Here is a 16,958-nt window from a genome sequence, read left to right as displayed (position 1 = left end):
CAAATTATAGCCTATGTGATATTCTGATATATAAGCTATGTTACTGTGAAGTTTCATCAAAATCCGTTTAGTAGTTTTTGTGTGAAAGAGTAGCAAACATCCATCCATAATCACAAACTTATTTACAATATTAGAAAGATTTATACACAACTTTATAATTCTGTTCATGTACACGAGTCAATGTGCGCCCTCTAATAAGATTAATGCAATTATAACTGGTCGTCATACTCGTGAACGCATGCTGCTTGTAGAATCGGATTACGATAACTGATTGAATTATCTCCTTTTGACAAATGCTGGTGGTCATACATTCTCCCTAATTTAATTAAAAAATGAATGTATTTTTGTAATCAAGTTTTTGTACAAGCTCATTTGAAATGAATAAGAGCTTAGTTTATAGAATAGAATAGAATAGAATAGAAAATCATTTATTCAAATAAACTTACATTGAAGCACTTTTGAATAGTCATTACGTTTTTTTTAATCTACCGCTCGTTCGGAAAGCTGTCTCATCACAAGAAGAACGAGCAAGAAACTTGCGTGTTGCTCTTTTAAATAATTTTATTATTACTTTACATTTTTAAGTTTAAGTGTGTGAATACAAATTTATTTTCAGTTCTTCTTAGTTCGAAGATACTCCGAACTAACGGTACGATTTGATAGAAGTCTGTAAAAGACATGAATGAAGATATTTTGATTTGATTTGATTTATACAGAACTGGATAGACGGTAGATTTGAAGTATCAGAAGTCTGTAAAAGATATGAATGAAAATATTTTGATTTGATTTGATTTATACAGAACTAGATAGACGGTAGATTTGAAGTATCAGAAGTCTGTAATAGATATGAATGAAGATATTTTGATTTGATTTGATTTATACAGAACTAGATAGACGGTAGATTTGAAGTATCAGAAGTCTGTAATAGATATGAATGAAGATATTTTGATTTGATTTGATTTATACAGAACTGGATAGACGGTAGATTTGAAGTATCAGAGTAAAAATTAATGAAAATAGGTAGATGTTTGAACAGACGTCTTTTATTGCAGAGCACAGTGACAGAAGTATTATAAAATAAAAAGTATATAAAGAACATCATATTTTGAATATGGATAAAATAATATATAAAAACTGCCAGTGACTCTCAATGTAGGTCTATCAATCAGAAGTCTGTAATAGATATGAATGAAGATATTTTGATTTGATTTGATTTATACAGAACTAGATAGACGGTAGATTTGAAGTATCAGAAGTCTGTAATAGATATGTGTTGCGGACCACGAGTCGGCATCGAAAATATGTAAATAAATTTGTGTATAAATTTGTATTTTTCCAGTGTTTTGACTATTGTTTAGGTTAGACTATTGTTTGTACCATATACCCTTTGTAGCGGCATAGATACTGTGAATTCTATGTCCGCCCATTGTGTAAATTCTTAGGGATCACAGCTTTAGTGTAGCCTGAACATGTGGCATTTAGTCGCACGTGGTTTTTTGTAGTTTTTTGTGTTGTTACTATTGTATTTAATTTTAAATGTGTCGTATTCGCTGTTCCGTCGGTCACCGACATGTGCAGGAATTGTCGGGAGGGTGGGACGGCCGACGCGCACGGCTCGGCGGGGATGGGGAAGGACGCGCTCGGGCGCCCGTAAAAGGCGGGTTGGTTCTCGATCGCGCTCTCTTACGCATACGCCACCGACGAAGAACCACCGCCGGCGCAACGACCAAGAAAACCCCACTCCGGCCGGCCGACCCATAGAATAAGAAACAAATTGAAATACAGTCCACATATTTTGAAAATCGAAGATCTTTTAATTGTGTACCCCACAATTTTGTGGTCCATCGCAGCCGCATATCAAGACCGAAGATCACCCAACGGTGCGACGAATCGCCGTGGAAGATCACCCAACGGTGCGACGAATCGCCGTGGAAGATCACCCAACGGTGCGACGAATCGCCGCGGAAGATCACCCAACAAGATCACCCAACGGTGCGACGCTAGCAGCTTGAATTTAGCTGCCGTCGTAAGGTGAAAACTTGAGGGTGCAGCGAGGATAGATAAATAACGTCTACGCCATATAGGATAGATAACGTCTAAGCGGTGTGTCCGCGGCTCCTATATATATTCGGAGTGTGGGTTAACGCCATTGAGAATCACAACCGAATAGCACTATTACGCCTGTACGTGTGTATCGTATAGCGGGGGCCGGACTGTAGGCACTGCCAAAGGGGTCCCGAACCGGCCCTGAGCGCCCCGTCTGTACATACGCACCACTGCGGGGTAATTCTCCTATCCCCATAGTCCATCCCCTCGGGTGTTATCCTGAGGGATTTGGGACGGTTATGGTAGGGATAAGAGTGCCAGAACACGATGCCGACTACGAGAAGCCAGCCCCGGGAGCAGAGAAAAAGACCACGCGGGAAAATGAACAAAGATATTCCGCCGCGCCGTTGCGCCACAGGCATTTTAATTTGAACGACAGATGTGAATCGCGCCGTCTACCGCTAGCGGTATAGCTAAATTAAAGAGGCAGTAAGGCAGCGCTACAGATGGCGAAATTACAGGCTATTTAATGTCGCCGCGGTATAAGAGACCGATAGAGATTATATGCCGGCCTGCAACGTATAACGGATTTTTCAACGTATCAAGAGAATAAAACGCAGAAAGAGCCAACAGAAAGGCAAGCTTAGGACGCCGAAGCAAAGACGGAGGTGTTGCAAGAAGGATTCACCCGGTTGGCCAAAGCTGAACGAGCTGTGGACGAACGAGCGGATAGGGTAGTCTCTCTTCAGAGATAATTATTATTAGACCAGTTACAAAGACGTACAGGATCACACCAGCGGAGAACCTTGCCAGGCTGAGGGCCTCTTAGTGGAAAAGCGAGAGAGACAGTCGCAGCGTTAATCACAGAACCGTCGCAGATCATGAGGACGTTGGAGCAGCGGTACGGCCGGACAAGGCCATCATCGACCGCGCTGATCTGAGAAGGATGCCGGTAATAGTAACATCGACAACAGAGGTGATTGACTTCGCCATTAAACTACAGAACATCACCACCATCGTCGCGGATATCGACAGGGGGGCGAGATTCTAATCCCGCGCTTTTTCAACAGGTCCATGGTGTCACTACGCTGAAAAAACAAGGAGGACACTAGACCTACGATCATCAAGATGGCAGAGTTTTTAATGAGCGAAGCCGATCTCATGACCCGACATCTGCGAAAAGCATCACCAACGAGACGAACGAGCGCGCTACCCACGAAGCAGCCCCCGAAGCAACCCACTAAACCCATACTGTCGAAACAGAACATCGCATACGCCGCCGTAGAAAAGAGCGAACAGATGTATTAAAACGCCGAAACGACATGTCGTTATCGGACAGATGGGAGTTGGCGAAAACAAATAAGATGTGCTTCCAATGAAACAGAAGGTTCAAGTCCACGCAAATTGTAGAGAGTGTTTAAGCCACACACGCCCTTGCCAGAAGAACGAAGCGGCAAGATCACCGCGATTACAGCGCACGCTTCAGAGAACAGCCAAGTAAAGGTGTGTCCTATCATCGTGAAAGGCAAGACGGGACGCGAAGTAGAGACGTACTTTTGAAGGCTGTAATATATAAGATCGCAGAACAGATCGGAGCCGAAGGTCCGACGCGATCTCTGAGAATATAGCTGGCATAAAATAAAAGAACACTTGAGGGCGCGTACGATCCGGGATCTCACCCTAGCGTTATTTGTCCGCGACAGGTGTGTGCTACGAAGATGCCAGAACTATCTAGACAACTGGCATCTGATTGTTACGCGGAAGCTGCTCACAGGAAGGCACAATCAACCCGCAGCGTCGCTATATATACCCAGAAGTGTCGAAGACGAGGAACATGTCCTCCACGACACAGCGCAACGCCGAGCCAGACATTGAGGGCATAATAAAAGCGCATTTTTTTTATCGTCGAAGAGATTACCCATCGCTAAGTCGACATTCAAGTGCACAGCGACGAGAGTGGATGGGCGATACGTCGTAGGATTGCCGTGGGAGAGAGATAACGTCGTATTAAAAAACTGAGGGGAATATGATTTGGAATTCATTAAACAAGTGCATTTACGCCGAGAAAGTAACCGACGACCGGTTCAACACGACCGCGCGTGGTACCTTCCCCATTTCGGAACTAATAAACCCGGAAAGCTGCTATTGCCGCGGCCCGTTCGAAAGGAATAACGATATTATGGGCCAGATATGTAACGGTGTGTTATATTAGCTATCACGGCGGACATACGAGAGATGTTCCTGCAGATTAAGATACGGGAAGAAGATAGAGCAGCACAACAGTTTCTGTGGCGAGGAGATGACAGGATTAACCCGCCGCAGAAATACGTAATGACCTTGATTTTCGGGGCGAGGAGCTCACCGTTCATCGCACACAGCGTTCGAGACAGGAACGCGGCAGAGCACCGAGAGTCGCAGTCAGCGTACACCGCCATAACAAGGAACCACTACATGGACGACTGGGTCGATAGCTTTGACAAGATAAACCCGCGCCATTCGAGAGGTAGTAGAGGTTCATGGCGGGATAGCACGCTGGCGGGTTGGAATACAAACCGACCGAGCCTGCTAGAGAATGTGCGTGAGGACCAGCGAGCGAGGACGCCGAAGGAACTGGGAGCCAACGCACATCCATACGGAAAGACATTTTATTGTGGATGTCAGCCGAAGACCAGCTGGCGTTCAACACCGGCATGCCACGCGTCCCACGAGAAGTGAAGCACGGCACGCGGATACCGACGAAAAGGGAAGCCTTAGGAGCGGTGATGTCATTGTTCGACCCGCTCGGGCTGCTGAGCAAAAATCATCTTGCAGGCGCTGTGGGTGCAGAAGGTCGAATGGGATGACTCTCTGCCCGCCGAGGAAGCGCGGATGTTCCAGGAATGGAGAGATGACTTAGCCTATATAGAGGAACTGAGATTGCCGCGATGGTATGGCACGAACGACAGCCAACGGTCGCAACTGCACGTATTCACGGACGCAAGCGAACAGGCATATGCCACAGCCGCGTATTGGAGGACGGAACGCGAGGATCGTAGCGTTAACGTCGTCCTGGTAGCAGCCACTAGCGCCCATGAAAGCGCAGTATATTTAGGCGAGCCTGATAGGAGGACTGGCCGCTGACATATTGAAAGAACATAGTCGCGAGGCCGAAGTCTTCCTATGGACGGACTCGAAAACGGTGCTACACTGGATAAGGAACGACACCGTCAGATATACTCCATACGTGGCTCATCGTTTGGCAGAAATCGCCGAACTGACGAAACCGACACAGTGGCGCTGGGTACCGACTGCCCACAACGTAGCCGACGACGCGACCCGCGCGGGATACACACAAATGACCGCTGCCGACAGATGGTTTGTCGGGCCGGCATTTCTGTACGCTCCGGAGCAAGAATGGCCTCATGAGAGCGAGCCCGTCCCAGCAGAGATGGTAGCACACGTCCGGGAGCAGAACCCGTGATCGACATTGCACGGTTCTCTTCAGACCGAGTGAGGAGGACCATGGCGCAAGTGCTACTGTTCGCAGATAAATGCAGGCGACGGGCACAGAAGCTAGGCACAGAGCATTTCGCCAAAGCGGAGCAACTAATAATACGGCAGGCGCAACAGGACAGTTTCCCGAAGGAAACGCGGTGTCTACGCGAAGGAAAGACCGTAGACAGGACAAGTCGTCTGTTCCGCCTGGATCCCGTTTACAAGGATGGCATAATACGCTTGAACGGACGTATAAACGCAGCACAGGTGCCGCTAGAAATGAAGAATCCACCCATACTGGACGGAGCGCACCCGTTGGCGCAGATGATGATTAAGAGAGAACACGAGCTACATCATCATGCCGGCAGAGAACAGACGGTGAACACCCTGCGCCAATACGTGTGGATGCTGCGTTTAAGGCCGACCGTCAAGACCGTATTACGCAAATGCACAACATGCGCCGTACGCCGGAGGAACCCCGACGTCCCAGTGAAAGGGAACTTGCCAAAGGAGCGACTCGACGCATACGCCCGGCCGTTTACAAGATGCGGTATGGATTGTTTCGGGCCTACGATAGGTCGCAGGCGAGAGAAGCGATGGGGGCTCCTATTCACGTGTATGGTCACCCGGGCCGTGCATATAGAACTCATAGCGGGGTTATCGACCGACTCTGCTATAATGGCGATACGACGCATGGCAGCGCGTCGCGGCTGGCCACGAACCTTTATGTCGGACAACGGAACGAACTTTCGCGGAGCCGACGTGGAGCTTACGACTGCGTTTAAGGAATGGCTCCCTGAACTGGAAAAGTACGTCAGCAACAAGAGGATAAACTGGCGGTACAGCGACCCGGGCGCACCGAACCAAGGAGGAGCGTGGGAGCGACTGATAAGGAGCGTGAAGAGAGCGCTAGCAGTGGTACTGCACGAGCGGGCGCCGAGAGAAGAGGTGCTCGCAACGCTAATGACGGAAGCAGAACACACCGTCAATTCACGCCCCTTAACCCACGTCTCAGTGCGACCCGAGGACGAAGAGGCGCTGACCCCCAACCATTTTCTGATGGGCTCAGCCGTCGGCCTACCGTACGTAGGTACCACCGACGTTGCCGACCGCAGAACGTGGCGCGCAGCACAGGCGCTCGCGGATAGATTCTGGCAGCGGTGGTTACGAGAATACCTACCGACGCTGACGCCCAGAGACGACGTACGACGGAGCACGGCAAACATCAAGCCGGGCGACATGGTTTTAATAGTGGACGGCCTGCTACCTCGCAATCTGTGGCCGCGCGGGCAAGTGGAGCGCACCTATGAGGGGCCCGACGGCGTGGTGCGAAGTGCGGACGTGAGGACGCGAGGGGGAATTTTTCGAAGGCCGACCCGAAGGCTAGTGGTCCTCCCTAGGGATAAGGGCTGCGAAGATCTGCGCCGGGGGGAGGCTGTTGCGGACCACGAGTCGGCATCGAAAATATGTAAATAAATTTGTGTATAAATTTGTATTTTTCCAGTGTTTTGACTATTGTTTAGGTTAGACTATTGTTTGTACCATATACCCTTTGTAGCGGCATAGATACTGTGAATTCTATGTCCGCCCATTGTGTAAATTCTTAGGGATCACAGCTTTAGTGTAGCCTGAACATGTGGCATTTAGTCGCACGTGGTTTTTTGTAGTTTTTTGTGTTGTTACTATTGTATTTAATTTTAAATGTGTGCGTATTCGCTGTTCCGGCCCGTCGGTCACCGACATGTGCAGGAATTGTCGGGAGGGTGGGACGGCCGACGCGCACGGCTCGGCGGGGGTGGGGAAGGACGCGCTCGGGCGCCCGTAAAAGGCGGGTTGGTTCTCGATCGCGCTCTCTTACGCATACGCCACCGACGAAGAACCACCGCCGGCGCAACGACCAAGAAAACCCCACTCCGGCCGGCCGACCCATAGAATAAGAAACAAATTGAAATACAGTCCACATATTTTGAAAATCGAAGATCTTTTAATTGTGTACCCCACAATATGAATGAAGATATTTTGATTTGATTTGATTTATACAGAACTAGATAGACGGTAGATTTGAAGTATCAGAAGTCTGTAATAGATATGAATGGAGATATTTTGATTTGAGTTGTAAAAATTCGTTTATACTGCACTTCTTGACAATCCAAGAGAGAGTACCAAACATCCATCCATTGACGGCTTTAGTGGTTTAGTGTTTTGCACACCATTTAACTTCAGATTGTGGCAGGTTCGATCCCTTGGATTACACAAACATTTGTATTCATGAGTAGATATGATTGTTTGTATCGGTCTGGGTGCTTCCTATATATATTTGGAATTAGAATACAAGCTGAGTTTCTTGTCAGTTCTTCTAATCCCGAAATCATTCCGAACTGACGGTAGATTTGACATATGATAAGAGTCTGTAATAGACCTACATGAATGAAGATATTTTGAATTGAATTAGATATGTATTCACAAAAATAAATGTATTTAAATATTTATATCAGTTGTTTAGTATCAATAAAATTAGATGTTGTTATGTGAATTGTTCTGAGATATTATTATTATTATATCAGTTGTCTAGTACCCATAACACAAGCTCTACTTACCGTGGGACAAGATGGCGCTGTGTGAATTGTTCTGGATTATTCTACACAACATACTTTCCCGTTTTTAATATTAGTACAGAATATAATAACATTTTTATCGACCGTACTGGAAAAAGGAATGTTAATCTGTGAAAATAACATCCATTTCGCAGATGTATTAAAAAAACTACATCCCCGAAAAGGATTACCGTCCACCAGTTTAATTCATTCCAAACGCTGAAAATCTCACGCTTTCATAGTGTGTATGTACGCTGAAATAAATTCTTTTTGTAATATATAATCTTTGTATAATAAAATAAAAATTTTCTGATACGTTGTTTGTCCATGAAGGTGCTTTAAACTACTAAACCGATTTTGAGGAAATTTTATATATACTCGATAGGTCTGAAAGTAGGTTGACATCTATTTTTTTTATACCCCTAAGTGAAAAGTGAGGGCAACACCAAATATATTAAAAAAATATGATTTGGCATTAAATGTGCATTAAATTATAAATTTTCACTCTTAACTACCAACTGCTATTGTTAATAACCATATTAGCATTGTAATAATATTTTACTCTCGGTGGACCATACCTAATAAGTAAAAATATTTACCAAGCAACGAAGTGGACATAGGTAGAATAGAATAAAAAATAATTTATTCAGATAAACTTAATTTAAGCACTTTTGAATAGTCATAACAATGTTTTTTTTAATCTGCCGTTCATTCGAAAAACTGTCTCATCAAAAGACGAACGAGCACGAAACTTGTGCTTTGCTCTTTTAAACAATTCTTGTAAGTTCACATTATACAATTCGAAACGTGTGAACAAACTACCAACCAGTAATTTATTAGGGTTAAATATAAATACACAATAATATTAAATCAGTCGTAGTGAGAGCAGACCAGTCCCTACAAGTAGCACTCTTTCACATGTATGACGGATGAGCCAGCCATCACTGCGCTCGACCATATTTTAGAGAGTCCAATGACCCGGCCCACCACGCTGCCACATGTCTGGACATTTTAGTGATCATCATTCCGGTAAGGTCAGGTTGGGTCAGGTCAGCTACTAAATTGAGGCAGTCCCCCAATCCAAAGGCCCCGGAGGTGTGCGCGTGTACCCACACGCCTACACAGTGGAGTAGGGTGAAATAGGTCGCCCTAACCACATAACGAGATGGGGCCTGCCCTACAACATCTAGGGCGGGCCGTCGCCGTCGGAGCTGGGGTGGAAATGCACATGCGAATCCCCTGGCTCCGGCATAGGCGCTCGTTGGTACACTGTGTGGTTTTTCGTGAGTACAAGTCTCACTCACCACCCCGCCCTCCCTCCGGCGGGGTGACGGTCTTTTGAAGATTTTCCACACGTAAAAAAAAAAAAGGTTAGCTACTAAATAAATATCATAAACAATAAACAATATCACTAAAAGATTCTCCCAATTGCATCAATAATATAGAAGAAGAACACATAAAAACGATACCATCTTTTTGACTACCAGCACAATCTTGGAAAAAATATTTGCAGAAACAAAATAAATAATGTAAAACACAATCCGAGATATCAGATATATGAAACAATGGAAGTCGCTTACGCGAACTAAATACGTAAATCTCTTCCTGAAACTAAAAGATAACAGACAGTTCGAAACTGCGGGGTCCGCGGCTGTATATTTGCATTGTAAATATTCGGGCGCAATGTCAACCGCGCGTGTAGCATTGGGTTAAGGCTATTGATTAAATTATTTCTTTTTGACAAAAATACTATAGCATATGTTGGTAGCCACTACATTCTTCCTAATTTAATTCTGTGTGTTTAGCATTGGGTAAGGCTGTTGATTAAATTATTTTTTTTTGACAAAAATACTATAGCATAATATGTTGGTAGCCAGTACATTCTTCCTAATTTAATTCTGTGTGTTTAGCATTGAGTTAAAGCTGTTGATTAAATTATTTCTTTTTGACAAAAATACTACAGCATATGTTGGTAGCCACTACATTCTTCCTAATTTAATTCTGTATGTTTATAAACGTGTACAAGCTCATCCAAAATTAATAAGATACGAGTTTCTTACTTATTCTTAGCTCGAACGTACTCTGAAATGGCGAAAGATTTAACTTATCATAAGTATGTAGGATGCTGTATATATAGGAAATAGAAATCTTTATTCAAATAAACTAAATTTCAGCACTGTTAAATCTACCGCTCATTCGAAAGCACTCTCATTACAAGAAGTAAGAGCAAAAATCTTGCGTATAGCTATTTTAAAGGATGATTTGACTTTACATATAACATAGTATAAAACAAAGTCGCTATCGCTGTCTGGCCGTGCCTATGTATATATAAAAGATTCTCCTAATAGCATCAACAATATAGAAGAAGACATAAAAACGATACCATCTTTTTGACTACCAGCACAATCTTGGAAAAAATATTTGCAAAAACGAAATAAATAATGTAAAACACAATCCGAGATATCAGATATATGAAACAATGGAAGTCGCTTACGCGAACTAAATACAAAAACAAACAACAAAAATTATTTCTTTTTGACAAAAATACTATAGCATATGTTGGTAGCCACTACATTCTTCCTAATTTAATTCTGTGTGTTTAGCATTGAGTTAAAGCTGTTGATTAAATTATTTCTTTTTGACAAAAATACTATAGCATATGTTGGTAGCCACTACATTCTTCCTAATTTAATTCTGTGTGTTTAGCATTGAGTTAAAGCTGTTAATTAAATTATTTCTTTTTGACAAAAATACTATAGCATATGTTGGTAGCCACTACATTCTTCCTAATTTAATTCTGTGTGTTTAGCATTGGGTTAAAGATGTTGATGAAATTATTTCTTTTTGACAAAAATACTATAGCATATGTTGGTAGCCACTACATTCTTCCTAATTTAATTCTGTGTGTTTAGCATTGGGTTAAAGATGTTGATGAAATTATTTCTTTTTGACAAAAATACTATAGCATATGTTGGTAGCCACTACATTCTTCCTAATTTAATTCTGTGTGTTTAGCATTGAGTTAAAGCTGTTGATAAAATTATTTCTTTTTGACAAAAATACTACAGCATATGTTGGTAGCCACTACATTCTTCCTAATTTAATTCTGTGTGTTTAGCATTGAGTTAAAGTTGTTGATTAAATTATTTCTTTTTGACAAAAATGCTATAGCATATGTTGGTAGCCACTACATTCTTCCTAATTTAATTCTGTGTGTTTAGCATTGAGTTAAAGTTGTTGATTAAATTATTTCTTTTTGACAAAAATGCTATAGCATATGTTGGTAGCCACTACATTCTTCCTAATTTAATTCTGCATCTTTATAAACGTGTACAAGCTCATCCAAAATTAATAAGATATGAGTTTCTTGCCTGTTCTTAGCTTGAACGTACTCTACAATGGCGAAAAAATAATTATACTAATAAGAAAACACCCAGACCGATAAAAACAATCATACTCATCATAAAGCGGTGTGCTATACCGCTGGACAACCGAGATCGTCATTCTTACAGTGACACTAGTGTTATTTATTATTTATTATATAACATCGATATTATGTACATTCTGTCAGTTCACTATCATCTGTAATATACATCTTCTTAACCGACAACATCGTATTACTATCCCGAAACATTCGCCTTTCGTCTCCCTCCGTTACAATGCTATAAAAGAAATTAATTAAAAAATCTGTTGCTGTATAATTTCTTTTAAATTCGATCACAATGCCTTCCGCATAGCTAACATTGCGTTTAATATTTACATTGCAAATATTCAGACGGTATCTTTTAATTCCAGAAAGAGTTTACGTACGCAATTGTCAATATTTCAGACTAGCTTTTCCCTTCGCTCGCGTTAATTTATCCCCTTGGGGTGGAATTTATCAAAATCCTATCTTAGGGGATGCCTACGTCATAGTAGCTTTATGTATGCAAAGTCAGCCCGATCAGTTTAAAATTGACAAAGTTTCATACAAACTTTCAACCCCTATTTTATCCCCTTGGGGGTAGAATTAATCAAAATCCTTTCTTAGCGGATGCCTACGTCATAACATCTACCTGCATGCCAAATTTCAGCCTGATCCGTCCAGTGGTTTGGGCTGTGCGTTGATAGATCACTACGTCAGTCACCTTTGAGTTATATATATTTAGATAGTTTCCCACTATGCTTAATGGGCAAACTAGATTGCGGCGGCTGATTACCATTTTTTTCCGAGTAAAAGAAATCCGATTTACATGTCAATGATATATCTTTTTTTTAGTTACTTACCTACCTGTTTCGTTGATACCAATGATACCAAAAATATTGCAACATAATTACTTTTGATTGTATTACTTATTCGCTTTCACTTGTGTTGGAACATCCCTAGTTGTGAAAACGGGAGAAAAATAAACAACTCGCTCGCAGTGGCACAATACCTTTATCGTGGTGGTTGATACAATCACGTTTTTGGGATAAAAGCTAGGCTCTATTTGCATTTCACAGCACTGCCGTCTAAATGCCGCGTAGGCTGAGTAACTACCGTTTTATTTGTTTGAAACTAGCTGTGCCTGTGACTTGAACTGTGGAATAAATCGACGTACTTTCATACAAACTTTCATCATCAATTTATTTTACCTCCTTAAGGGTAAAATTTTTACAAACTGTTAATGTCATATTTAATTAACGAGCTAAAATATAAGTTTCAAGATTCTAGCTATAAAAATAACGATATTTCTATACAATCTTACATCTCCTCTTTCAACCCCTTATAACACTTTTTTCACACTAAAAAGTACCCAATGTCCGTTCTTAGGGTTTAGACTATCTGTGTACCAAATATCACTAAAATCAGTTCAGGTGTTTTGGCATGAAAGCGCGACAGAGAAATTAAATGGAAAGAACTTAGACAGAGAGAGATGTCGGATTTGAACTCACGACCTCTTAATGTAAGTCGAGGCAGTTTATCACTAGGTCACGACGATTTCATTTATTAATTACAAGCTTCATAAATTTGTCTGCTGTATCTAAAGAAGAAACAAACAAATTCTCAGTTTAGTTATTAGAATTAGACGAAAATATATTAAGTCCAGTTTGTAGAGGTGACGAATATTTCTATTAACTAATAAAGTGTCGTTCCCAAGTTTCTAGACCGTGAGTCTTATTGAAATCCTATCTGAATGGAGTCAGAATTTATTCACTTGGCTTATAAAATCATTATTTACTACAAAATTATGTTCTTTCACAAGTTAAGTTGCCTTTATATTGAAATTAACTCCGCTTCATTTCAGTTGAGGAATTTCAAACAACTTACTCCAGCTGAGACCCTTTTCTTTCACCTCGTTATAAAAGAGCTTATTCTATTTTTTAGAGGTCAATGGAAAAATATCTTAAAGTAAACAATTTTGTAGATATATAGCCTCTAGCTATATACTTCCGACGATCGTGGGTTCGATTCCTCGTACGATAGTAATATTTGTATTCAAGTATGATTATGTCTAGGTAAAACATATTCAAATCCATAGGGCTGACAATATTATCTGATTACACTAATAATGAGTGCGTAGCGATTTCTATGTTGATTATCGCGTGCTTGTTACTTGTTATACTGTAATTATTTTTATAAAAATAAAACATCTATTCAAAAGAGTTCAAAACACAAGTTTCTTGCTCATTCTTCTTGTGATGAATCTACATTCCGAATGAGTGGTAGAATCAAAATATGACTATTGAAAAGTGCTTGTAATGAGTTTATTTGAATAGAGATTATTTCTAGTTCTATTTCTGGTATTTTCTATATACATTAATGTAAATGTTTACAAATCAAATTGTATTGTAGAGTTGCTATGAGTTATGTATATATATCTAGTACCATAAAACAAGCTCTTCAAGGACTAGATGGCGCTGTGTAGATTGTTCAGGGATCTATTTATTATTTAACTATGATTGCATTGATCACCCTATTCTCCCATTTTTCAATTTAAATGAATCTGTATTATTGTAAACATGTACAACATTTATTTGAAAAGAATACGAGCTGAGTTTCTTGTCAGCTCTTCTCTTTTCGAAATCAGTCCGAACTGACGGTAGATTTGACATATCATAACAGTCTGTAATAGACCTACATGAATAGAGATATGTTGAATTTCAATTGATTTGGGTATTTTCTGTATATTAATGCAAGTTTTTACAAATAAAAACATATTTAAGTACATCCGTGAGTTACAGTACCCAGAACACAAGCTTTGGTTAACCTTGAACTTGGCTCTGTGCGAGTTGTCGAGGATTATTTACATGATCTATGCCTACGGTTCACCCGCGTAATGTTCCAACAAAAAATATAACCTATATGTCATTGTAATATATAAACTATATTACTGTAAAGTGTCATAAAAATCCGTTCAGTAGTTTTTGCGTGAAAGATTAACAAACATACTCACAAACTTTCGCGTTTATAATATTCATAGCTACTCGCCCCGGCTTCGCCCGAGTTTATATGTATTATACATATAAACCTTCCTCTTGAATCACTCTATCTATTAAAAAAACCGCTTCAAAATCCGTTGCGTAATTTTAAAGTTTCAAGCATTCATAGGACGGACAGACAGCGACAGTGACTTTATTTTATACTATGTAATGTGTGAAGTCAAACAATGCTTTAAAAGAGCTATACGCAAGTTTCTTGCTCGTTCTTATTGTCATGAGAGAGCTTTCCGATGAGCGGTAGATTTAACAGTACTTAAATTAAGTTTATTGGAATAAAGATTTCTATTTACTATATTTATTGCATCCTACATACTTATGATAAGTTGAATCTTTCGCCATTGCAGAGTACGTTCCAGCTACGAACAGGAAATGACATATTGTAAATTTAATATTGTAATGGGTGAAAACTGTGATCGGTACAGCCTATGCTGTAAATAATATAATTGACGTAGTGGAGTAACCTGAAACAGTCATGTTCGCTATAATAATATAAAGTTCAAACTTGTAGCGGCGTGGTGGGCCGGGTCGATGTGCTCCCTCAAATATGGTTGAGTACAATGATGGCTGGCTCATACGTCATACTCGTGAACGGGTGCTGCGTGTGGGGACTGGTCTGTTCAGGTTGTGAACACTGATTAAATTTTTTGTTCTTTGCGATAGCATATGCTGGTGGTCACTCTGTTCTCCCAAATTTGAATTTTAATGAGTGTATATTATAAACATGTTCCACTATTTTTTGAAAAAAATACGAGCTGAGTTTCTTGTCAGTTCTTCTCATCTCGATATCATTCCGAACTGACGGTAGATTTGACATATCATAAGAGTCTGTAATAGACTTACATGAATAAAGATATTTTGAATTTGAATTTGAATTTGGAAAGAAACTCGTATCTATGTAATGAATAAAATTAAGATTAAATTTTATACTTTTGGGCTATATACACTTTTTTATTTATGACTAAAGGAATATACAAAAATATCTTAACCAGTGACTGATGAAGAGAATATAAAACATTTCCTCCCACTTGTTACTTGCGTCCGGTTTTGTGAAATAAAAATAGTTCATGTCCGACAGTCCGACGTAATTTGTCTTCTTTATTTCATTTAGGCATACAATGTAAGTAAATTTAACAGTCTTCATATTATATATAGAATAGAATAGAATAGAATAGAAAATCATTTATTCAAATAAACTTACATTGAAGCACTTTTGAATAGTCATAATATTTTTTTTAATCTACCGCTCATTCGGAATGCTGTCTCATCACAAGAAGAACAAGCAAGAAACTTGTGTGTTGCTCTTTTAAATAATTTATTCTTACTTACAATTTAAGTTTAAGTATGTGAATTCAAACCACCGATTAGCACTAATTCAATGAAGTAATAAAATAGAAAAAACATTCAACACACTACAACTGGTTAAACAATTAATGAGAGAAAATAAGTCATAGTGATTAGAGCAGACCAGTCCACACAAGCAGCACCCGTTGACGAGTATGACAGATGAGCCAGCCACCACTGCACTAGGGTAGCTATAGGTTTAAATAATCTGTATTGTATAATATTTGTTATTAAGCCTATATGTGTGTACTGAAATAAAAAAAATCTTATCTATGTATCTACGAATGAGTACCCACAGTAGCAGAGCACTTTATTTTTCTAAAATAAAAGTAGCCTTATTACATCAGCTACCTACTAAAAAATGTCCCGTCAAAAGCGGTCCAGCCATTTCAGAGATTAACCGGAACAAACAGACAGAAAAAAAATTTAAAAATGTTATTTTGTTGTATGTACCGTATTTATATTCATATGCATATAGTAAAAAACGGTTGTTTCAATATTACAAACAGACACTCCAATTTTATTTATATGTATAGATTAATACTGGTAATATATGACAAAAAATAAAAATAATAATAAAAATTAAAGATGTACATATGTATATATATATTTGTTCTAGTCTATAGTGTGTGAGTGTGTGTAGGTCTGTGAGTGTGTATGTAATTACGTGAGGCTATGTCAAATTAACAGTATCTCTTCAAGGGACCAGCGAATGAACTACTGTACATAAATTTAAATTTAAATCATGCCCACAGGTGTACAGGCGGTCCCCAGGTAAAACATGTGTCCAACCGTGAGAACGCGGGCCGGTAATGCTGCGGTGTGACCCACCGGTGGGCATCCGGTCAAACGGTTGAAAAGTTAAACAGACTTTGTTTGGGAAACTACTCTGCTACCAAAATGTTAGGGAAGCGTCAGTTTCCTACCTGTATGGTTATGCGGATTTCTTGGGCTTCAGGGTCTCGAAGATATCTTCGCTAGCTTTCACACACTTTCCCAGGTTCACAGTAGGTTTAACACAGTTCTAATTTATTTCAATTC

The 16,958-nt window shown here is 40.3% G+C and overlaps 1 protein-coding gene across 1 annotated transcript in view; it reads left to right on the top strand.

The window, feature by feature from the left end:
* The first annotated feature begins 5,547 nt into the window (after positions 1–5,547).
* Positions 5,548–16,958, top strand: part of LOC131840795 (uncharacterized) — a 78,310-nt gene continuing 66,899 nt past the window's right edge. Inside the window, exon 1 of the mRNA XM_059188993.1 lies at positions 5,548–6,861. Within this exon, the coding sequence (XP_059044976.1) occupies positions 5,548–6,861 (1,314 nt within the window). The remainder of the gene's footprint in view (positions 6,862–16,958) is intronic.

Source organism: Achroia grisella, unplaced genomic scaffold, assembly GCF_030625045.1.
Source record: "Achroia grisella isolate CSIRO2021 unplaced genomic scaffold, CSIRO_AGI_Agris_v1 utg149, whole genome shotgun sequence".
Taxonomy (NCBI): Eukaryota; Metazoa; Arthropoda; class Insecta; order Lepidoptera; family Pyralidae; genus Achroia; species Achroia grisella.
Note: the sequence above shows the minus strand (reverse complement) of the source record. Positions and strands in the feature narration are given on the sequence as shown.